This window comes from Osmerus eperlanus, chromosome 23 (assembly GCF_963692335.1).
Source record: "Osmerus eperlanus chromosome 23, fOsmEpe2.1, whole genome shotgun sequence".
Classification (NCBI taxonomy): domain Eukaryota; kingdom Metazoa; phylum Chordata; class Actinopteri; order Osmeriformes; family Osmeridae; genus Osmerus; species Osmerus eperlanus.
In genome coordinates, this window is record NC_085040.1 from 1,128,640 (window position 1) to 1,153,567 (window position 24,928).

General features: G+C 46.7%; 1 protein-coding gene and 1 long non-coding RNA gene across 3 annotated transcripts; one reads left to right on the plus strand and one right to left on the minus strand.

Annotated features, from left to right (window-relative positions):
• Positions 1-6,315: 6,315 nt before the first annotated feature.
• LOC134009614 (uncharacterized) lies at positions 6,316-8,628 on the minus strand. Its single transcript, XR_009928257.1, has 3 exons — positions 7,905-8,628; positions 7,588-7,624; positions 6,316-6,875 (listed from the first exon to the last, which is right to left on the minus strand). It is a non-coding gene; the product is annotated as an uncharacterized LOC134009614 (long non-coding RNA).
• A 132-nt stretch (positions 8,629-8,760) lies between these two features.
• On the plus strand, positions 8,761-24,735 carry LOC134009561 (adenylate cyclase type 4-like). 2 transcript variants are annotated; one of them, XM_062449093.1, is made up of 26 exons: positions 8,761-8,802; positions 10,720-11,796; positions 11,890-12,087; positions 12,528-12,689; positions 13,631-13,780; positions 14,118-14,266; positions 14,600-14,711; positions 15,046-15,173; positions 15,679-15,837; positions 16,043-16,196; positions 16,585-16,764; positions 16,873-16,901; positions 17,024-17,110; positions 17,251-17,314; positions 17,681-17,778; positions 18,397-18,481; positions 18,677-18,814; positions 19,036-19,122; positions 19,934-20,115; positions 20,479-20,563; positions 20,825-20,983; positions 21,593-21,739; positions 22,076-22,183; positions 22,855-22,969; positions 23,146-23,270; positions 23,722-24,735. In XM_062449093.1, exons 2-26 carry the CDS (start codon positions 10,819-10,821, stop codon positions 23,854-23,856), a joined length of 4,014 nt encoding a protein of 1,337 aa, XP_062305077.1. In that variant the 5' UTR covers positions 8,761-8,802; positions 10,720-10,818; the 3' UTR covers positions 23,857-24,735. The 2 variants fall into 2 exon arrangements, with proteins under 2 accessions (XP_062305077.1, XP_062305078.1); XM_062449094.1 differs by lacking the exon at positions 8,761-8,802 and adding an exon at positions 9,418-9,507.
• The last annotated feature ends 193 nt before the right edge of the window (positions 24,736-24,928 follow it).

Consider the following 24,928-nt stretch of genomic DNA (forward strand, 5'->3'; position numbering starts at 1 on the left):
AATCAAGTATCAGAATATTTACTCCATCATCAACTCTAACTATCAACATTTTAGGGTGAAAGAACCATTATTAAACTATTCCTGCTCCTGAATGTAAGTTCACACAAACAAGGAATTTACTGTGGCAGGAAGGTGTATACAATAAACATATACGGATCTTAAGTATAAAAATTAAGATATAAAAATAAATATGATAAGATGTGCAATGTGACTGGTAGAGACAAGATGAGGTATGTTAACCAATCTCTTACCTGTCTATTTCGCAATGTTCACCTCCTAGTGTTTCCGTAGTAACAGAAAAAACGTCTGTTTGGCAACGTCTATGCCTTCTCTTATGTTTCTCTTTGGTTTGAGATGGTTCCAGGTAATATGTTACTTTATGTAAAACATTTTATGATATACAAAATACACTTGCCTGCAATTCAACTAGTTTGCATGAAAGCTCATTAGCTTTAAGCAGAACACGTCTATTTAGGCCTTACGATCACAGTGGTCGTCATTCCAGAATTTTTTTATACGTTTATTAATCAGTAAAATAATTCGTTATGTCTGTGGACACAGTTCTATGATGTTGTGTCCGCCTGCCTTAAAAAAACAAACACCTACTGACTGGGCGTCATCTTAGTTTTTCTCTATTCACTGTAAACAGCATCCTCTGACCCGGATGCATCAGAGAGACTTTGCTTGGACTGTTTTGGCTGAACTGGTCTTTTTTATTTTGAGGGGGTTTGATCAACTCTGTTTCCAATCTGCACATTCATCGTCAAAGTCAAAGAGATTTATTATCAAGTGTGCATTGTACAATACCAGGTCATTCTCGACGATTAAATTATCATGACATGGGGAGCAACAGCTATATACAATTTAGTAGCATGGACAAAACAAATTATATTGATACAAAACATTAACAGCAAAAATTGCAAAAATTGCTCAAATGGCATAAAAGTACGTGGAAACGAACAAATGGGCCAGGAATAAAACTAGACAGTATAGCAGAAATATCAAGGATCAGAAGTGCAGAAAATGCACTATTGTCGATCTAATAGTTTTTCGGTGGTCAGAATCCAGGAACCGTCTGTATTTTAACAGACAGTTTAACAATAACTTGGCAATTACCAACCAAATCAGATGTAGTATGTCATGCAGTGGTGTACAAATGTAACTTACCTTTCAGAAGTTAGATTCAGTCTGTCTTTCCTTCTCTCGCTCTTCTCTCTATCTGTCTCTCTTTGTCTCTTTAGCTCTCTGTCTTGTGAACGGTTTGGATAGGGCTAATGTTTCTGTCTTAGTCCTTTTCCCCTCTCTCTCTCTCCTTTGCAAATCTTGAGATGGTTAAATGGGATTTCTTGCAAATGCTGCTCGGCCATTAAACTATTTTGTGTACAACAAACTTTATGTAAAACAGTGCAACTCATCTCAGTGTGTGTCTTTTGAGCCTACACTGTAGTATGGTATCCATGTCACACCCACAAACACAATATGAGAATATATGTGCCTTTAAACAACATGAACAGACTATAAACATGACACCATAACGCAACACATCATCAGCATGCGTGGAAGTCAAATCTGTTCAGAGTGACCAACTCCATGTTGAGACTCTCATCATGTGCAAGTACTGTATGTACTTCTGACTACAACACACCAGTATGTACCCGTATTTTCCAGACTATAAATCGCACTTTTTTTCATAGTTTGGCTGGTCTTTCCAGATTAAATGTTTGTTCTTGGATCTTGTGAGAGAGTTTGTGAAATACATTTTAAGTTTTTTTCTTCTTCATTACGCATTTTTTGACTAATGCGATTTATACTCTGCCGCGATTTATGGTCCTTAAAATACGGTAAACAGAAGAGAGCCTGGGAGGAGCAGACAGCCAGGCTGAGAGAGACTGTCCTCCCTGGTCCTCCAGCCAGGCTGAGAGAGAGACTGTCCTCTCTGGTCCTCCAGCCAGGCTGAGCGAGAGACTGTCCTCTCTGGTCCTCCAGGACAATCCTACAATGACAGAAATCAACTCGCTGTCAGAAGATCCTCAAACAGCCCAACCACCCTGGATACTCACTTTTCTCCCTGCTGCCATCAGACCAGAGTTTACGTTGCCTGAGAGGCATGAGGAGGCTGATGAGGAGGCTGTCTGAGAGCAACACAGAGAGGATGAGGAGGCTGAGAGCAACACAGAGAGGATGAGGCTGTCAGAGAGCAACACAGAGAGGATGAGGAGGCTGAGAGCAACACAGAGAGGATGAGGCTGTCAGAGAGCAACACAGAGAGGATGAGGAGGCTGAGAGCAACACAGGGAGGATGAGGAGGCTGAGAGCCAACACAGAGAGGATGAGGAGGCTGAGAGCCAACACAGAGAGGATGAGGCTGTCAGAGAGCAACACAGAGAGGATGAGGCTGTCAGAGAGCAACACAGAGAGGATGAGGCTGTCAGAGAGCAACACAGAGAGGATGAGGCTGTCAGAGAGCAACACAGAGAGGATGAGGCTGTCTGAGAGCCAACACAGAGAGGATGAGGCTGTCTGAGAACAACACAGAGAGGATGAGGCTGTCTGAGAGCAACACAGAGAGGATGAGGCTGTCAGAGAGCAACACAGGGAGGATGAGGCTGTCTGAGAACAACACAGAGAGGATGAGGCTGTCTGAGAGCAACACAGAGAGGATGAGGCTGTCAGAGAACAACACAGAGAGGATGAGGCTGTCTGAGAGCAACACAGGGAGGATGAGGCTGTCAGAGAGCAACACAGAGAGGATGAGGCTGTCAGAGAGCAACACAGAGAGGATGAGGCTGTCTGAGAGCAACACAGAGAGGATGAGGAGTTTCTTCCTTCAGGCCATCCGTCTGCTCAATCTTAAGCATTGAAATACTGCTGTGTGCTATTTTACTCGATTTTATTTATTGTAATTTATCTATTTCTATTTTTATGTCTCCTTTAGTATATTTTAGTATCCTTTTATGTCTCTTTCAGTATCCTTTTATTTATTTACGTAGTTGCAGGTACAACATCACTGCATATTGTACCATGTATAATCATGTATGTGACAAATAATAATAAATCCTAAATCTTGAAATAAATCTTGATCTTGTCTCGACTCATACTGGAGCAGCAGGTGGAGCCAGAATGAACACCCTCTGTGTGTACAATTATTACACGAGTTACAAGGTCGTGATGACGTCGATTTTAAGAGGTTTTATTAGTCTGAAGGCACACAGAACATTTCTATGCAGAATATCCGGAGTAGCTACTCAACAAACATACGTGAATCATTTCTGTTAACATTGTGACAAGAAATCGTGAATACATTTATTACTGTAATCTGTAAAAGCATTCGTTACAAATGACATGTTGCATTAAATTACCGAAAGAACTAGCATGGATTTTATACCGTATATATTCTGCAGTCAAAAATCATCTCTACTAAAAAAAAGGAAAAAGAGCATTAAATTATGTAATCTGATTCAACAGGGAAAATCAGTTTTATTCATCTGTTTTCTGTCACAAACAGGTATTGAATATGTGCATATCTTCCAAATGTAGAGTTTCTTTTAGTCAGATCCGGTTTCTTCTTCCTGTTATTCCTCGTCTTCCTCCTTGTGGAAGGAGGACAGACAGCCTCATCCGTACTCTGCAGTCCAAAAGAATCTCCACACTCACATGAAAGGATGAACATCAAAATACAGTATCTGGTACAATAGTGTTTTCTATCACTAAGCAGATTTAGAATAAATGTATCTTCTAAATTTACAATTCCTTCTTAGTCAGAACTGGTTTCCTGTCCCTTTTCTTCCTCTTCCTCTGAGAACTCTCGTCTTCCTCCTTGTGGAAGACCTTTCCATCTGGCTGCTTTCTCCACCTCAGCTGGAAGTCTTCAGTCAGCCCCTTCTCTCTCAGCTTCACCTGGACCTGAGGAGGAGAGAGAGTCTGGACTAAGAATATGTACTCTCCTCTTTAAAGTGAAGATCAACATGAATCAACAAGTCTCACCTGTTGTAAGATGGCCTCCATCACAGCAGGATCATCTAGGTCCACACCGGAGTTCTCTCTGGTCAGACTCATTCTCACCACCTGCACTCTGGGGACTTGAGACACACAGACAACTCAACATTTCTGACAAAACAACGTAACATTTATCAGCACAACTTCACATTCAAATACTTGACCACAGTGTAAAAGAAGGACATACAGGAAATAGATATTGCTGCTATGTTCACTTGAAAAGTAACTCACCACTGTAGCAGAGAAAGTTCAATTTCCAATTGCAGGGTCTATCTGTCCATAATCCAGAGTAATCACGGTCTATTGTTGCGCAGAAATCATCCTTGCCATAATTAGATTCTATAATTTTCCAGTGTCTGAAGGAGGAGTTGCTACTATCCGACCACTTCCAGGAACGTCTGTACAGGCCGATCCAGGCCTTGGCATCTGCAGGTTTGATATCTAATATCTGCTGGTTCTCAGTCTGGCTCCTCACACTGGCCAGGTCTGTGTGGTGCTGCCTGCAGTAACTCTGAGCTTCTGTCCAAGTCATTGCTTGATTGATATACACAAATGTCTGTCCTGCAAATATGAGATCACTTTGTTGAGAATTGATATTTTATTGAAAAAAGGGTACACAAAGCATAACCTGAAATATTCTACAATAACAACGCAAATAACTGATGTACCGGTAAGTCTCACCATGATGCACCATGACCTGCTCACCTTGGTTACAGATGACATCTTTTGTAGAGCCGCAGTTGACATCGTTCCACTTGCCATATAAATTATACTCCACACAGAACTCAGACGAATTAATGTAGTTATTGGGTTCTCTAACATCCCAGTTGACGTACATAGTCTGTAAGAGGCTATGTGCCTGAGACCAGGTCCAGGTGTTGGTGTCACCATACAGACCTATCCAGGCCTCTCCTGTGTAACCACTGGAAGCCCCAAGGACTCCAGCCATGTCCTCCATGTTGTCTATGGTGGCCAGGTCAGTGTACTTCTCTCTGCAGTAGCTCTGGGCTTCAGTCCAGGTCTTAGGGATGTTAACAAGGTGGTACTGACGAGGAAGGCATGAGGAGAGGGCACACAGTCCTGTGGTCAAGTATGAATGGTTCAGTATGTTATTGTGCATTGGTTGAACAACTAAAAAAATGTCTAGCTATATAGCATATAGTCCCCCCAATTGCATGCATACTGCATTCAACGGTATGTACTTTGTACGGGTCACTGCAGTATGCTCCACAGGTAAAAAGAAAAAGTATGCAGTTGAGACTCAGGGATAGTGTAGCAGAGGAGAACTACAAGAACAGACCTCTCATAAAGAACTACAAGGACCAAAATACCACTGGCCTGACAGAAGTGTCGTCATCAGGACAAGCCCCTTCATGATGGACATAGGTTTGGTTCTAGTCCACCTGGATGTTACAACACCACCATCAAAATCCTTAACATATTATCAACCATCATGACTCTAATCAACTTAATCAAAACACTTTAAAACAGTTCAAAACGTTAAGTGTTTTTGCTAATGTTTTACAAAACCATTACACAATATCATCGGATAATGGTTAGGTCATGCAATCGTTTTCGAAGGTTCAGTGGTACTAATACAATTCAGGTAAGGGGAACAACAGTGAGAAAACAACAAATTATCAAGTGAATAAATGCATTCTTATCATGACCGTTATAATTGAAATCATTAACGGAAATGGGTATTATCTTTGTCGTCAATATAATCCTAATTTGCATAAAAGTGTCTTCATTTAGCAAGAGCTTTCATCTAAAATGACGTGCAAAGAGTAAATACAAAGTAAGCCTACAGCAAAAAATCAAGGATCAGAATATTTACTCCATCATCAACTCTAACTATCAACATTTTAGGGTGAAAGAACCATTATTAAACTATTCCTGCTCCTGAATGTAAGTTCACACAAACAAGGAATTTACTGTGGCAGGAAGGTGTATACAATAAACATATACGGATCTTAAGTATAAAAATTAAGATATAAAAATAAATATGATAAGATGTGCAATGTGACTGGTAGAGACAAGATGAGGTATGTTAACCAATCTCTTACCTGTCTATTTCACAATGTTCACCTCCTAGTGTTTCCGTAGTAACAGAAAAAACGTCTGTTTGGCAACGTCTATGCCTTCTCTTATGTTTCTCTTTGGTTGAGATGGTTCCAGGTAATATGTTACTTTATGTAAAACATTTTATGATATACAAAATACACTTGCCTGCAATTCAACTAGTTTGCATGAAAGCTCATTAGCGTTAAGCAGAACACGTCTATTTAGGCCTTACGATCACAGTGGTCGTCATTCCAGAATTTGTTTATACGTTTATTAATCAGTAAAATAATTCGTTATGAAGAACATTTTGCATTCAAGAATGTCATACAATATTTACAAAGAAAGTTCTGAACAAATGAGGCCTAAACTAGTAGATAACTTATTTCCACTACAAGTCTGTAAATATTGCTACAGGAAGTTAAACGATTGATAGATGTATTCATTAATAAACACATTGGCTAAGAACATGGTGGCCAGGTCAGTGTCTGCAGTATCTCTGGGCTTCAGTCCAGGTCTTTGGTTCGTTAACAAGGTGGTACTGATGAGGAAGGCTTGAGGAGAAGGCACACAGTCCTGTGGTCAATATACAAGAACACATGTTGAGTTTGTTTGGTGCACCTGTTTCTAATATGTATGTGTGAACTTGTAAATAAAAGGACAGTCTAGCCCAAAGCTTAGTTCAGTTTATACTGCATAGGAAAACTACATAAATCTGTCATTAAGAACTACAAGAACCAAAAGGCCACTGGCCTGATAGAAGTGTAGTCATCAGGACCAGCATCTTGATGGATGACGAATCAGCACTGCAAGACACTCTAAAACAGTTCAAAACCTTTAGAAGAGTTTTTACTTTCGTTTGCAGCAAGTCTCACAAAACCATCACACAACACTGTCATTCTGAAGGGACGTCAAGTTCTCGTTTTAGAAGGTTCAGTGGTAATGACGATTCAGGTAAGAGGAACAACATTAAGTCAGGAAACAGCTAATTATCAAGCAAACACACGTATTATTATCATGATTATCGTCATTGAAATCATTAACAGAACCGCGTTTTATCAATGGACATAGAAAAAGTACCTCACAAGATCAAGGATCAGAAGTGCGTAGTTCATAATCAACTCTAACCATCAACTTTATAAAGACAAACAACCATTCTGAAACAATTCGTACACCTTTCTCTTTACAAATAGCTTACAAAGTTTAGCCACAATTAAGCAAACCAGCCCTACAATCCTATCGTTGGATGTTTGACCAATTTTTCACTGTTTATCGTTCAAATCACTGCCTCTCTGCTGTTATCAGTAAAGGAAAACACGTATGTCTAGCAACATACAGGACACACCTGTATGTTGTATCACACACACACACACACACACACCCTGGTTCTTGTGTCATAAAAATTATTTACCTGAAACCACAATGATGTTGTCATTCTGTAAAACTGCTTACATTGAAACAGTCAAATATCCTTAGACTGTGGTAGGCTATAACCCCATTATCAACCAAATATCAACATCACACACCTACCGTTAACACCATGACCGGCATAAACCAGGATGAAACCCTAAGGACATAAGGAGATTCACTCAAATGAAATGTTGACAAATGTAGTGTCAATATCCATATAATACATAGGCTAACATTAGGCTATAGTTTAATTACAATAATAATCATAATCGAATCCAAACAAGAGTAGGCCTATAAACTACGGTTTCTCTGAAGAAGGCTTCAATGACCAAAATGACCGTTAAATAAAAGGTTTTTTGTCAGGCTTTTGTATAGGTACCAGACAGGCCTATCAAAAAATCTGAATGTCTTCTTCCTCCGTGGCCTGGGGAACTGACCTCTGGAGCTTCCGCTGCTTTTCAGCAGCCTAGGGAGGGGCTAGCACGTGCTTCAGCACCCGCATGAAAGACCAAAGCACCCCGATAGCACCCCAAAAAATTACTTCTGTAAAATCCGATTGGGGAATCGGATGTTGATTGAGTCTGACACGGAGCAGTCCGCTGCGTTTGCAGCGGATGCAGAGACGGCAGCTAGCACAACTGCAGTTCCATTCAAATTAGCCTCACGAGTGGCCAAGTTTAGCTAATTTATTAATAGTATTTTATATAAAATTATATATATATATAATTGCGCAGCTCCCCCTGTCAATGATCCAGCACCCCCTCAGCACCTGCATATAATGTTCTGTTTGTTTTGTTCAATCCTTTGTCTTTATATTTTACTGTTGTCTTGTTTTGCTTGTCCTCACACTTGTAAAGCGACTTTGGGTATTTAGAAAAGCGCTATAAAAAAAATATTATTATGAAAAGTTATCTGGCGCCGCCCCTGCTCGGTTCCAAAAACCTCCGAGTTTGGCTGGAATTAAGCTGGCAGGTGTTTCCTCGTGTTACTCCGGCTGCAGGGAGTTTTTGAATGGTTTCAAAAAAGCCAAATTGTGATCATCACGATATTTTTCAGAATCTTGCTAATATTTTTCCGACGATTGTTTCCAATTACTTCTTTCTTTCTCGCAGGCTAGAACGAGTTTCAGTTTTAATGTCTGGTTTCATCCGGTCTCTAGGCCTATAGGCTACTGCTATATGACCGGTTAGTTGAGTTTGGCGGAAAAAATACAAAGTATTTCAGGAACATTCCAACAGAACAGACAACACGCTCATACACTCACATAGCCTACTGGCACTGACAAAAGAAACGATAGAGCGTAGCCCACGTCACAGATGGACGTATTTGAGCAAGGTAAGAAAATGTGCGGCTTGGTGGTATTTCAGATGAACAAAATCACGATTACGTGTGGATGCTAGTGCTATAAGGGCTGTAGAGGAACCGCATCACGTCATATTAGTTGCATGGAAACGGAAAATGTCCTCTCTGCTGCTCTGACATAGCCCCCCCTTCCCCGTCTTTCTGTTCTGCCCTTGTATCCGTTTACCACAGTGTATTTGCATAGCTGGCCTATACTAGACACATAGACACACACACACTCTCACAAACATACAGTACAATACACACATTTTGTGATATTCATAACATGTACATTTGTTGACGAGGCCGGAGCCGGACTGTGAGCTCCGGTCCACCGTGATTGTGCTGTTTATCGCTCCGACAGAGAGAATCAACAAACGGAGGCGAGAAGAGGTGGGATGAGGAAAAAGATAAAGGTCATAAAAGCAGGGAAGGGTAGGGAAATCAGGTATGTAACGGCTACACACACACACAGAGACAGAGAGAGAGAGAGAGAGAGAGAGAGAGAGAGAGAGAGAGGGAGAGAGAGAGAGAGAGAGAGAGAGAGAGAGAGAGAGAGGAAACAAGACATTGAGAGACCGCGGGAGGGTGGAGGGATAAGGCGAGCATGAGAGAGAGAGAGAGAGAGAGAGAGAGAGAGAGAGAGAGAGAGAGAGAAGTGAGGAAGGAAGAGAGGAGTGTGTCGGTGGAAGAGAGCAGGTAGGCACCCACAACTCTACTCTGCACCTGCACCTCATTCTTCCACAACATACGGTCATTATTCTCCTGATTCTCCTGATTCGTATACTGTTTTCAGAGTTTTCTGTTAAGTATCGCTGTTGGTTATACAGTGTGATTATCTGTTTATCCAATGTGTGTGTTCTAACCACAACTGTAAGCAACTCTATCAGGTGCTGTTAATCTGATAACAGACTTTCTTGACAACGATCAAAGATAAAACCTTGTGCAGATGTTATATCACATAATTACACTTGAGTTGGAGCCACCGTGCGTGGCTCGATGTCTATTTTACGTATGTGGCACCTTGTTTAGGATTATGTGGAATCGCCTGTTTTTAATTTGGTTTTGTGGCTGATTTAGTCAAAGTTTGAAACGGTGTCAGCAACGGGAGTTTTAAGAGAGAGAGAGAGAGAGAGAGAGAGAGAGAGAGAGAGAGAGAGAGAGAGAGAGAGAGAGAGAGAGAGAGAGAGAGAGAGAGAGAAGAGCTGGAATACAGAATTGAGACTAAGAGAGAGAAAGAGAGAGTAGAGGACAACAGAGAGAGAGACAGAGAGAGAGACAGAGAGAGACAGAGAGAGAGACAGAGAGAGACAGAGAGAGACAGAGAGAGAGACAGAAAGAGACAGAGAGAGAGACAACGAGAGAGAGTGAGAGTAGAAGACGACAGAGAGAGAGAGAGAAAGAAACAGAGAGAGAGACAGAGAGAGAGACAACGAGAGAGAGTGAGAGTAGAAGACGACAGGGTGAGAGGGAGTCTGGGTGCGTCACAGGGCAGTCACTGGTAATATTAGAGTAGCTCAGTCATTTCAGTCATGCAAACAGCAAGACAAACCAGTTTCTCTAACAAAGAGGAAATCACAGGGACGAGTGTGTCATCACTCTGGAATCATTAATACATGAACCGATTCAGATCCAGAATCCTCTCTGGAATCATTAATACATGAACCGATTCAGATCCAGAATCCTCTCTGGAATCATTAATACATGACCCGATTCAGATCCAGAATCCTCTCTGGAATCATTAATACATGACCCGATTCAGATCCAGAATCCTCTCAGGCATGTTTCACTTCACAGGGGAGTGGTCACACTCTTGTGAACACAACAGAAATATGTTCCTTTTTTGTCAACTTCCCTTTGAATAGGAAAATCGCTTACTTTTAACACTTTACAATATGTTTGTTTTGACAGGAATCCTCCCAAGGGCCACTTGGGCAACGGAGGACATAATGGACTAGTATTCCACCATTTACATTTATTTTGTGTTTATAAATTATTTTTTAAGCTGTTATGGAAGAACATTCTCTGGGATACTTGATGGTTGGAGCCAAAGGGGCGGGGCTCCATGACTCACAGAGAGATGTGGGGAGTCTCATTGGTAGAGCAGGGAGCGTTGCCTTGGACACATGTCTTGAGCTGAGGGACGTCACCAAGCGACAGCCAAACCCAAAGGGAGTGGACGGTGACAGGTTCCGCCTCGAAGGAAGTGAAGCACAAACTCACGCTGATGACCTCACAGTCAGTGTGGATCCCGCCAGCCATCCAGATCGAATGTACATCGAGGTGGGTGTGGCCAAGACGGGACTGGCGCCGGAACCCTTAAAGACCCAAACCTCCCTCAGAGATCCTCAGGTGACTCCGCCCACTGTGGAACCTACTCTCGGCCTCGTCTCTGATTGGATAACGCCCCCCACGCCTCCGGCCGCCTCAGGAAACAAACACTCCTCTCGTGACCTCTCAGGACTTAGCTCGCGCGATGGCACGAACGTGAAAGACTTCCTGAAAACAAACTCTCTCAACGAAGGCTCCCGACAGAACGCAGGCTCTCGTGACAGCAGCACAAAGTCTGGCCAAACCCCCGCCACTGGATTCACTGAATTCGGATCAGACCCGAACCACGACACAGCAAAACCAAAAGCAGGCCAGCAGGACAATCGAACCGACCAATCCGCGGTCACCCCAACACTCCACAACAGCACCAACGCCACGCCACCGGAAAACCCGACCAATGACAGCGCAGGGGCCCACGAGAGGCCCCTCAGCCCATCGGGGGCCGCCCCCCAGGTCAGGTGGGACGAGGGCGGCCCGGCGGAGCGGCGCGGCGGCTCGGAGGCGGCGGGGGCGTGCGAGCGCCTGTGCTGCTGCTACAGGGTGCTCCACCGGGGCTTCCTGCAGTGCGTGGAGGAGACGCCGGCCATGCTGCCCGGCCTGCTGCTGCTCATGGCCTTCTGCGTGGCCATCATCGTTCTCATCCCGGCCACGGACAGGGTGAGGAGGGGGCGGGGGGTGGAGCGGAGGGAGGGGTGTGTGATGGATGTGTGTGTGTATGTGTGTTAACCTCCCTCCCCCTCCCCTCCCCAGACCATCAGCCTCCACGTGGGCGCCCTGTCTGTGGTGTGCGTGGTGCTGTGCCTCAGCGCCGCCCTGCTGGTGTGTCTGCCCTGGCTGGCCGTGCTGCGCCGCTGCGGGGGGGCGCTGGCTTTGTTCGCCTGGGCGGCCCTGTACGTCACCGCCGTGGTCTTCATCTTCACAGGGGGACCCGTGTTCGCGTGGGAGCAGGTCAGGACCTGGGCAGGGGTGGGGGGGGGGGGGGTGGAGGAGGGGCAGGGGCAGCAGTATGAAGGGAGGGAAGTGTGGAGGAGATGAGTTAGGGGAATTGAGGATAAGGTCAGAAATCATTTTTTGTTTATTCTCTGCCCATCTCTCCCTCCCTCTTACTACCTCCCTCCCTCTCTCTCTTCCCCTCCCTCCCTCCATCCCTCCCTCCCTCTCTTCCCCTCCCTCCCTCTCTCTCTTCCCCTCCCTCCCTCCCTCTTTCTCTTCCCCTCCCTCCCTCCATCCCTCCCTCCCTCTCTTCCCCTCCCTCCCTCTCTCTCTTCCCCTCCCTCCCTCCCTCCCTCCATCCCTCCCTCCCTCTCTTCCCCTCCCTCCCTCCCTCCCTCTCTCTCTTCCCCTCCCTCCCTCCCTCCCTCTTTCTCTTCCCCTCCCTCCCCCTCCAGGTAGCGTTCTTCCTCTTCCTCTCTTTTTCCGTCTACACGGTGCTGCCTCTCTCTCTCACTTGGGCGCTCATGGTTGGCATAGGAACCAGTGTGTCACACGTCATCATCATCAGTGTCTACGTCCCCGTCACAAGTCCGGACACACCCGACCTGGTCGTGCAGGTAGCACACACACACACATCACACCACACAAACACACACACACATCACACACAAACACACACACAAATCACACCACACACACATCACACACACACACACATCTACATGCATGCATACACAGGTGCGCACACACAGATACAGGTACACACCAGCATGCACACGCACGCTACGCACGCACGCAAAACACACACACACACAGATACGTATGCACACACATACAGACAGGTGGTTTACTGCATATGAAAAGGTCGAAGGCAAACACAGTCAAATTAACCTCAGGCGGAGAGAACACACTGATATTTGCATCTGCAGAAAACCTGGCTTATATTCAAATACAGCAACGTGATATTGCACCCTAATAACAGGCCACGCAACAGGATGTTTGGTGTTGTCTGTATTCTTAGAGAAGGGAGGGGGGAGGGAGGGTTGTAGAATCACAAAGGTTACAAAACTACTTTATAGTCTCTCCCTTTCCGCCTTTTCATATATCTCTCCCACTCTCTCTCTCCCCTCTACCCCTCTCCTATTTCCGTCTCTCTCCCTCTCTCTCTCCCTCTCTTCTCTCTCCCTCTCTTCTCTCTCCCTCTCTTCTCTCTCTCCCTCTCTTCTTTCTCTCTCTCTCCCCTCTCTCCCTCTCTCTCACTCTCTCTCCCTCCCTCTCTTCTCTCTCTCTCCCTCTCTCTCCCTCTCTTCTCTCTCACTCCCTCTCTCTCCCTCTCTTCTCTCTCTCTCCCCTCTTTCCCTCTCTCTCACTCTCTCCCTCTCTTCTCTCTCTCTCGCTCTCTCTTCTCTCTCTCCCTCCCCTCTCTCCCTCTCTTCTCTCTCTCTCTCTCCCCTCTTTCCCTCTCTCTCACTCTCTCTCCCTCTCTTCTCTCTCTCTCTCTCTCTCCCTCTCTTCTCTCTCCCTCCCCTCTCTCCCTCTCTCTCTCTCCTTGGTCCAGCTTGTGGCCAACGCCGTCTTGTTAGTGTGTGTAAACGGTGTGGGCGTGTTCCATCGGTGGATGACTGAGCACGCCCACCGCATGTCCAATCAGAAGAAAGAGGAGTTCAGCAAGATGCGCTCCGACAACGAGATCCAGAAACTGCAGCAGGTGAGTCACCTGTGTGCCCTTTGACCCGTCCTGATTCACTTCAGTTTGTCGAGTCCGGGCTTTCTTGAGTTCATTTAAATTAGGACAGATTCAGTTAATTAGATTCAGTTCGGTTCGATTCACCTTGACTCCGTAGCAGAAGCCCTCATCATCAATGGGATTCAACTGAGCTGTTTCCGCGTAAACGAATCGACTCTCCTCATTGGTGTCCCTCAGTGATGTCACAGAGCCCACATTTCCCTAATTCACACTCGGAACTACGAGCTCACAGGTCCACGATCCGATCGCTGTGCTCTAGCAAACGTTCTCTCCCGTACGCCCCGCCCCCTGGCGACAGGAGCACCTCCTGCTGTCGGTGTTGCCACGGTACATCGCCGTGGAGTTGAAGCAGGAGGTCGTTAAGAGGCTGTCGGAGAACCGGAGGTCGGAGGCCAGCAGCCCGCACAACTTCCACAGCTTCTACATACGACAGCACAAAGACGTCAGGTACACACACACACACACACTCACACACACAGATCACCAACACGTATTACACACAGACTCATCACACACAGATCACCAACACATGATACACACAGACTCCTAACACACACACACACACACACAGATCACCAACACATTATACACACCGACTCATCACACACACACACAGATCACCAACACATGATACACACAGACTCATCACACACTGATCACCAACACATGATACACACAGACTCATCACACACAGATCACCAACACATGATACACACAGACTCATCACACACACACACACACACAAAACAGAGAACCTGCGTGTGTCTCTGGTTCCTGCAGCATCCTGTACGCAGACATCGTGGGCTTCACCAAGCTGGCCAGCAGCTGCACCCCTGAGGAGCTGGTGAACGTGCTCAATAAGCTCTTCGGAAGGTTCGACGACATCGCCAAGGTGAGCCGTCCATCGCCACGGTTCCCCTCACGACCCCCCCCTTCCCCCACCACACACACACACCTCAACCCCCCCCCCACGTCACCACTTCCTCCCTCCCTCTCTCTCTCCTCCACCTCCTCCCACGTCACCCCTCCCTCCCTCTCTCCTCCACCTCCTCCCACGTCACCACTCCCCCTCCCTCTCTCTCTCCTCCACCTCCTCCCACGTCACCACTCCCCCTCCCTCCCTCTCTCCTCCACCTCCTCCCACGTCACCACTCCCCCTCCCTCCCTCCTCCACCTCCTCCCTCGTCACCACTCCCCCTCCCTCCCTTCACCTCCCCCCTCCGCAGAAGAACGAGTGTCTGCGTATCAAGATTCTGGGCGACTGCTACTACTGTGTGTCGGGCCTGCCGGACGCCATCCCGACCCACGCCAGGAACTGTGTTCAAATGGGCCTGGACATGTGCACCGCCATCAAGTCAGTCACTGAGTCACTCCTTCCCTCAACTCCCCTCCTTCTCTCTCTATCCTCCTCTGTCCTCCTCTCCTCTTGTGCTCCACTGCTTGTCTCTCCTCCTCCCTTCCTCCCCTCTTTCTCCTCTCCACCTCTCCTCCTCTCCTCCTCTCCTCCTCTCCACCTCTCCTCCTCTCCTCTCCACCTCTACTCTCCACCTCTACTCTCCACCTCTCCTCTCCACCTCTCCTCTCAACCTCTCATCCTCTCCACCTCTACTCTCCACCTCTCCTCTCCACCTCTCCTTTCCACCTCTCCACCTCTCCTCTCCACCTCTCATCCTCTCCACCTCTACTCTCCACCTCTCCTCTCCACCTCTCCTCTCCACCTCTCCTCCTCTCCTCTCCACCTCTCCTCCCGCTCTTCTCTGTGTGTCCTCTTCCTTTTCCTCTTCCTGTAGGAACTAAATATGGTTTTTAGCATATTTATTCTGTGTGGTAAATATGTTGTTGTTGTTGTGTTCATGCAGTAAACTTCGAGAGGCAACCAGTGTGGAGATCAGCATGAGAGTGGGCGTGCACTCAGGCAACGTTCTCTGCGGTGTGATTGGCTTGCAGAAGTGGCAGTACGACGTGTGGTCACATGACGTCACCCTGGCCAATCACATGGAGTCTGGCGGACTTCCTGGGTAAATGAAGGAAGTAGTTTACGTTTGACCGCAGATGAAGTCGTTTGACCGTCTAATGTTGATGATTTTGTTATAAATCGGTACCTTTTAAGATATTTAGGTGATTATTTCTGTAACTGGGAAAGGAGATGGTTGGTTTAATGGGCTCCTTATTCATAGACTTAGGTGAATCTTCTCACCCCCCCCCCCCCCCCCTTCACTATAGACGAGTCCACATCACTGAGGAGACAATGCAGCACCTAGGTGGAGCATACCAAGTGGAGGATGCTGATGGGGGGAGTCGGGATGCCTTGCTGGAGGGCAGGAAGACCTACCTGGTGATAGATCCCCACAAGGAGGAAGATAGTGTTGTCAAGAAGGTGAGGATTGGTTAGCATGGATCTGGATGGAGAGTGTGTGTGTGTGTGTGTTCAAGTCCCCTGTGGGTGTGTGTGTGTTCACGTCCCCTGTGTGTGTGTGTGTTCAAGTCCCCTGTGTGTGTGTGTGTTCACGTCCCCTGTGTGTGTGTGCGTGTATTCACGTCCCCTGTGTGTGTGTTTGTGTTCACGTCCCCTGTGTGTGTGTGTGTGTGTTCACGTCCCCTGTGTGTGTGTGTGTGTGTTCACGTCCCCTGTGTGTGTGTATTCACGTCCCCTGTGTGTGTGTGTATGTGTTCACGTCCCCTGTGTGTGTATGTGTTCACGTCCCCTGTGTGTGTGTGTGTATGTGTTCACGTCCCCTGTGTGTGTGTGTGTGTGTGTGCTCCAGCCTCCCACGCTGACAGATTCGGGCCGGAAGCAGCGAGCCTCCATCAGGATGTCTCAGTACCTGCTGTCCTGGAAAACCATCAATCCCTTCTCTGACCTCAACAACCCCGACGCCACGCCCGCCCAGGCCTCTGTCAGCCCCGCCTCCGCCGCCAGCGCCACCCAATCACAGCTGGCCACGGTAAGCCCCGCCCCACTCTCACTCATACCTCTTGACAAACTACAACTACTACACAAACCCAGTTCACTGTGAGAGCCCTGTGTGTGTGTGTGTGTGTGTGTGTTGCAGGAGAGAACACTCACTCTGGACTCTAGCAGGTAATCTCTCTCTGATGATACTGATGAACCATAATATAATCTAGATATGAGCCGCAGGATAATCTAGGTCTGAACTACAGTTGAACCTGGGTCTAATGTATGTCCTCGTTCCTGTTCTCCAGACTGGCCCCGGGCCTGGACGCCAGCCTCAGGGGGTCCCTGGAGGACCCCAGCCTCAGGGGGTCCCTGGACACCGTGGATGCTGATGGGTCAGAAACAGCTCCAAGATGTGAAGCCAAACCGCACAATTTCATATAAAACATATCGGAAAGGATGTGTCTTGTATGATCACTGTTGGATGACTACTTGGAAAACCTTCTGTTCTTCTTTTCTCTTTTTCTCCATGTAGGAAGAGAGCCAAGAAGCTCAACGTTGTGAGCCTCTTCTTCAACGACCTCAAGCTGGAGAAGCAGGTGCGTGGTGTTGGTTTAATCCATGTCTGGCAGACTGGGCCCTTATGTTTGGATTAATGCGATTTCTACATGAATAGAAGTGAATGTGCGTGTGTGGTTCTGATGTACATGTGTGGTTCTGTTGTGCATGTGTGGTTCTGATGTACATGTGTGGTTCTGTTGTGCATGTGTGGTTCTGATGTGCGTGTGTGGTTCTGATGTGCGTGTGTGGTTCTGATGTACATGTGTGGTTCTGATGTGCATGTGTGGTTCTGATGTACATGTGTGGTTCTGATGTACATGTGTGGTTCTGATGTGCACGTGTGGTTCTGATGTACATGTGTGGTTCTGATGTACATGTGTGGTTCTGATGTGTCTGTGTTTCAGTTCCGTCTGTCTGAGGTGAAAGGATTGCATCACTCTGTTGGCTGTTTGGCGTCCATCTTTGTAGCTGTGTTCACCGTCCAAATGCTCGTGTCTGACAAGTGAGCCTTTTACATCTCTCTCTGTCTCTCTCTCTGTCTCTCTCTCTCTCTTTTTCTCTTCCCCTCCTCTCTCTCTCACTCTGTGTCTTTCTCTTTCTTTCTTTCTTTCTTTCTCTGTCTCTCTTCAAAGTCTCTTGTATTTCTCTCTGGCGGACACAAAAGTCCACGCCCACACACACACTAAAGGCTTGTGAATGAAAAGTCACTTGAATCGCCTCACTTGCTCTCTCCCTCTCCACCCCCCACCCCCCCCTCCTCCTCCCCCCTCCTCCTCCCCCCTCCTCCTCCACCCTCCTCCTCCCCCCTCCTCCTCCACCGTGCTCCTCCCCCCTCCTCCTCCACCCTCCTCCTCCACCCTCCTCCGCCACCCTCCTCCTCCCCCCTCCTCCTCCACCCTCCTCCTCCACCCTCCTCCGCCACCCTCCTCCACCTCCCTTCTCCTCCACCCTCCTCCTCCCCCCTCCTCCTCCACCCTCCTCCTCCACCCTCCTCCACCCCCTCCTCCTCCACCCTCCTCCACCCTCCTCCTCCACCCTCCTCCACCCTCCTCCTCCACCCTCCTCCACCCTCCTCCACCCTCCTCCTCCTCCACCCTTCTCCTCCACCTTCCCCACCCAGGAACTTTGCCATGGCGGTGTCGTATGGCGTCACATTCCCCATCCTGATCCTGATCCTGTCTGTGGTCTGCACAGGCTACCTCCAGGTGACTTCCTTTATCTACTCAGGTACTCAGGTACTTACTCATATTAAAGAGTAAAGTAAATCAGACAGACAGCATTTTTGCTCAGATTTTTCTGATTTGTTTTGTTAACATGTTGATATTTTTTCCATTATGCTTTGTGTATGTGCGTGTGTGTGTGTGCATGTGTGTCTGTATGTCTGTGTGTGTGTGTGTCAGAGGTGGCGGTCTAAGATGCCCCTGAGTGTGCGCTGGGTGTCGGGGCTGTCTCAGGGGGTGTCCAGCAGGGCGGCGCTGAGACTGCTGCTGGTCTGCTTCAGTCTGCTCATCTCACTGCTCATGGCCATCCTCAACTTTGTGAGCCACACACACACACACACAGATACACACACACAGATACACAAACACACACACACACACAGATATGCACACAGAGACACACACAGACACACAAACACACACTCACATACTGTACTTGAAGCAGGCACACACTAATACACACTTGTGTCCTAACATACAAAAAACACACACACATACACACACTATTCCTAAATCCCTGTATTTTGTGTTGTTGCTAGTTCTTCATCACATTCCCAGAAGCAAACTGTACCTCCACCTTGTACGATGGAACCGTTCTGGAAGGACCGAGGTTCTACACGTTCCCTGTAAGTCCCTTAGGGGGTTGAAACAGCACATACATCTGACCTTTTGACCTCCTTTATCTTCTTACTTTTCTTCTCTCCTTACGAATCAGAATCAGAATCGTGTTTAATTGCGAAGTAAGTGTTCACAAACAAGGAATTTACTCTGGTGGGCAGGTGCATACAGTAAACATAATAAACAAGATAAAAAATTTACAACAAAATACTGTCAGAGCTATACAATATAATATAAAATATGATCAAATAAAATAATATAGAAAAAAATACAAGTAATAAAATAATTAGAATTATACTGAATGTGATAAAGTGACAGGGTGTATGAGGTAAAGTGACAGAGTGTCAGTGTCATCATGGGAGTCAGGTGGCTGAGCGGTGAGGGAATCGGGCTACTAATCCGAAGGTTGCCAGTTCGATTCCCGGTCATGCCAACTGACGTTGTGTCCTTGGGCAAGGCACTTCACCCTACTTTCCTCGGGGGAATGTCCCTGTACTTACTGTAAGTCGCTCCGGATAAGAGCGTCTGCTAAATGACTAAATGTAAATGTAATCCCTTTCTCTCTTTCTCTCTCTCACATACCCTCTCTCTCTCAATTCAATTCAATTGGCTTTATTAGCATTAAGAAACAAATGTTCATATTGCCAAAGCAACGGTAGAGCCACAGAAACAGTATTCACCCCATTACTATGGACATAGGTATACTATTAATGTCTATCTCTCTCTCTCTCTACTCCACCCCCCCCTCTCTTCACTCTACACCTCTATCTCCACCATCTCCACCCCCTACTTCACTCCCCCCCCCCCCCCCCCCCACAGTACTACCTGTACTGCTGCTTGCTGGCCATGCTGGGAGTGACGGTGTTTGTGCGGGTGGCCATGTCGGTGAAGGTGCTGCTGTTGACCCTGGCTGTGACGGTGTACCTGGCCCTCTTCCTGTATGTCTACGCCCCCCGCTCTGACTGCCTGCTGGACACGCTGCAACGCTACAACCACAGCAGGTACAGCAGGAGCACACACACACATAGTATACACTCATACCACACACACATACTACACACATGCACACATACTACACACACACACATACACACACACACACTGAAGTAGCCTTCAGTCTAGGATTCCCATTCATGGTAGTGTGTATCTGGGAATCAAGTACTTTCAGGGATATCAGCTTACCTGTCTGATACATTTGCCTGCATTCAGACAGGTTCACCTAGGGACATACGGTGTTATGTCATAAGATACTCTTATAAGAGTATCTATATATAAGGAGATTAGATATTTTTGTGGTTACGCAATAAAACAACGGCTTAGTAATGTGGAATGTAAGGAAAGTGTAAGTGTGTGTGTGTTTACAGTCTGGGAGTCCTGAAGGAGCCGAAGATAATGGCGGGGGTTTGGCTGTTCATCTTCTACTTTACCTGCATCATACTGGCTCGACAGGTAGGAGACGCAGGTGTGGCTTTCTGTTTGTGTGTTTGTGCTTGTGTGTGTGTATGTTGTTTGTGTGTGTGTGTGTATGTTGTTTGTGTGTGTGTATGTTGTTTGTGTGCGTGTGTGCGCATGCTTTGCTGTATTTGATTGTGTGTGTATGTGTGGTTCTGTATTTTGTTCTATTTTATTGTGTTTTTTTAATCATGTGTGTATGTGTGCATATGTTTGTGTGTGTGTATATGTGTGTGTGTGTGTGTGTGTGTGTCGCAGGATGAGCTGGCCTGCCGTGTAGAGTTCCTGCTGCAGTGTTGCTTTCAGACGGAGGAGGAAGAGATGGAGACCACGGAGAACGTCAACAAGCTGCTGCTCCAGAACATTCTGCCTCTGCACGTCACCTCCTTTTTCATGGGCAAGACCATACGCAACCAGGTAGCCCAGCTCTGACCATACGCAACCAGGTAGCCCGGCTCTGACCATACGCAACCAGGTAGCCCAGCTCTGACCATACGCAACCAGGTAGCCCGGCTCTGACCATACGCAACCAGGTAGCCCGGCTCTGACCATACGCAACCAGGTAGCCCAGCTCTGACCATACGCAACCAGGTAGCCCAGCTCTGACCATACGCAACCAGGTAGCCCGGCTCTGACCATACGCAACCAGGTAGCCCAGCTCTGACCATACGCAACCAGGTAGCCCAGCTCTGACCATACGCAACCAGGTAGCCCAGCTCTGACCATACGCAACCAGGTAGCCCGGCTCTGACCATACGCAACCAGGTAGCCCAGCTCTGACCATACGCAACCAGGTAGCCCAGCTCTGGGGCCTGTGTGTGTCTTTACATCTATACCTGTGTGTGTGTGTGTGTGTGTGTGTCTGTATTTCTGTCTACATCTATACCTGTGTGTGTGGGACTGTGTGTTAATGTGTGTGTGTCTGTGTTTCTGTCTACATCTATACCTGTGTGTGCGTGGGACTGTGTGTTTGTGTGTGTATGTGTGTGTGTAGCATAGTGTTAAATGTGTTGTGTCTCCTTGCAGGACCTGTACAGCCAGTCATGTGACTGTGTGTGCGTCATGTTCGCCTCTGTGCCGCAGTTCAAGGAGTTCTACAACGAGAGCAGCGTGAACAAGGATGGACTGGAGTGTCTGCGCTTCCTCAACGAGATCATCGGAGACTTTGACGAGGTCAAGCCAAACATTTACATCTTCCCCATCGTCATCAGAGTCGTAATCGTTCGTATCGTCATCGGTGATGTCACCGTCGTCCATATTAGTATCCTAACTGTTGTTATGTCATCATTAACATCAGACATGAATCACTCATCTTCATCATGTACACCCTGTGTGTGTGTATGGTGTGTGTGTGTGGTGTGTGTGTGGTGTGTGAGTGTGGTGTGTGAGTGTGGTGTGTGTGGTGTGTGCGTGCGTGCTGGTGTCGCCACACCCTTCATAGAGCATAACCAATAAAGTTTTTTCTTCAAAACAATTTAACCCCCCCCCCCCCCCCTCTCTCTCTCCCAGCTCCTCTCCAAACCAAAGTTCTGCTGTGTGGAGAAGATCAAGACCATCGGCAGCACGTACATGGCAGCCGCCGGGCTCACCAACCCAGCAGCACGACCAGAGAGGAAGGTCCGTCTGGAACAACGCTTTTAACTAACTAAACGTTCTAAACCATCTAAACTGTGCTGGTTCTGGTCTGAACTGTGCTGGTTCTGGTCTAAACTGTGCTGGTTCTGGTCTAAACTGTGCTGGTTCTGGTCTAAACTGTGCTCATCGTAGGGTACCTGAAAAGCTCACCAGATAAGTGAGCGTATCATGCAGGCAGACGACTTATCCCAGTGGCCTGGGATCGAATCCGGCCATGGCCCTTTATCTCTTCCTCTCTCTCTCTCCCTTTCTCACCCTCCCTCTCTCCCTCTCCCTATCTTCCGCTCTATCTCCCTCTCTCCCTCTCTCTCCCTCTCTCCCTCTCTCTCCTTCCCTCTCCCTCCCTCCCTCTCTCTCCCTCTCCCTCTCTCTCTCTCCCTTTCTCACCCTCCCTCTCTCCCTCTCCCCCTCTCCCTATCTTCCTCTCTATCTCCCTCTCTCCCTCTCTCCCTCTCCCTCTATCTTCCTCTCTATCTCCCTCTCTCTCCTTCCCCCTCCCTCCCTCTCTCTATCTTCCTCTCTCACTCTCCCTGTCACATTTCACTCACAAACAATCCTATTAAGCTTCCAAAGTGTATATCTTAGCATGTATTTAGAAAACATAAAAAACATTGCTGCTCCTGGTCTAAACTGTGCTGCGCTGCCCCCTGCAGGAATGTGACTTCTCCTACAACCATGTGCGTAGCATGGTGGACTTTGCCATCGCTCTGATGGCCAAGCTAGAGCTCATCAACACGCACTCCTTCAACAGCTTCAAGCTCCGGATAGGTGAGTCTGGGAGGGGCGGAAGGTTCATACAGTTTTGTACAGTTATGGGGCTAGTGGGATTGATGTTTTTGTCTCATGCGACGTAACGTGGGGGGCATTCGAAACCTGTGACCTCTTGATCTGTGTTCAGATTCCCCTGATCTTTTCCTCTCCCTTTGGCTATAACCGACCGTTAGGGATAAACCACGGGCCGGTGATCGCGGGGGTGATCGGGGCTCACAAGCCCCAGTACGACATCTGGGGGAACTCTGTGAACGTGGCCAGCAGGATGGACAGCACCGGAGTCCTGGACAAGATCCAGGTCAGAGGAAAAGGGATTCGAGAGAAAGAGAATGTCTGTGTGTTTGAGAGGAAAGAGAATGTCTGTGTGTTTGAGAGGAAAGAGAATGTCTGTGTGTTTGAGAGGAAAGAGAATGTCTGTGTGTTTGAGAGGAAAGAGAATGTCTGTGTGTTTGAGAGGAAAGAGAATGTCTGTGTGTTTGAGAGGAAAGAGAATGTCTGTGTGTTTGAGAGGGAAGAGAATGTCTGTGTGTTTGAGAGGAAAGAAGGCAGAGCTGTAGATTAGGAGACAAACCTAAATATTTTTCTTAGAGCAAGAATAAGAATATGAATTCATTGATTGGTTAATTAAATAATGAGTTAATTAGCTAATATATTGATAAATAGTAATATTATTGGTTGATTAATTGATTGGTTGATTGATTGGTTGATTGATTAGTTGATTGATTGTTTGATTGGCTGACTGTGGTCAGGTGACGGAGGACACGGCCATGGTGCTGCAGACGCTGGGCTACACCGTCACTCTCCGGGGGGTCATCACCGTCAAGGGCAAAGGAGAGCTGACCACCTACTTCATCAACACTGACCAATCATTGCCACAGTTCTGACCTCACCGGCCAATCACAATCCCGCATGTACATTTATTCATTTAATTTAGCAGACACTTTTATCCAAAGTGACTTCCAAGATGTGCCCAGATCACAGACACTGACTAATTAGGTCCTCTGACCTGACCAGCCAATGATTAACCACCTATCATGGTTATTGCTGTTGACTGTTCTGACAAATGTGAATGAGGTGTTTTGACTGACTGGCTACTGCAAGATATTGCTGTCTAGGGTATCCATTACTAACTGTATCAATTTCCAAACTGTATCCATTACTAAATTACTTAAAGGCTATTAGATTAATCTTTGGCGTTTCTGCACTACGACCAATAGGCATGGACACAGAATCTGAGTCAACCAATGATAATGTATTTATTGTTATTTATGCACTGTATGGCCTACTGTGAAGAGTAGGTCAAAAACGATTAAATAGTTTAGTTGCCATGGGAATGTTTGAAAGGGACCTGTGCTACATAAACTACTTGAAAGTGCTGCCTAACTGTACATAAAGAGGAAAACCAGTGCCATTATTGACAGGGAAAATATGTTTATAGCTTTAGAATATTTATATGAAAATCCTATAGCTTTTCCTATTTTGTGCATATTGAATTTTCTGATATTTTGTATATTATTTTAAGAGATTGTATTTTTTTAAATTTTCTAAACGACTTTGTAAGAGTGCCTGGACACAAATTGCTAACTTATAATTATATATTTCCATATGTACTGCAGTATGATATTCTTTGTTTTGTTTGGACTTAAGACACCTGAATGTAAAGTGATCACTTCTGCTGCAAACGTAGTACTGCGAAACCGTAATATGAAAAAGAAAAAAAAAAGCTCTACTTTAACTCCTTCCAATAAATCGTATTAAATATGTGTGCGAGTGTGTGTAACATTCAATCGAAAACGATAAAAAAAAAAAGTTTCCAACGTTACGAGCTGAACAACAGGGTTTCACATGAGGGCGGTGGAATTTCCCTCTTCAAAGTCACGCCTACTCAACGTAGTTATTGGCCAAAACATCTTTCCAAGCAAAAAGTTGTTTCTCTCGTAATTGGTCCCCGTGGTT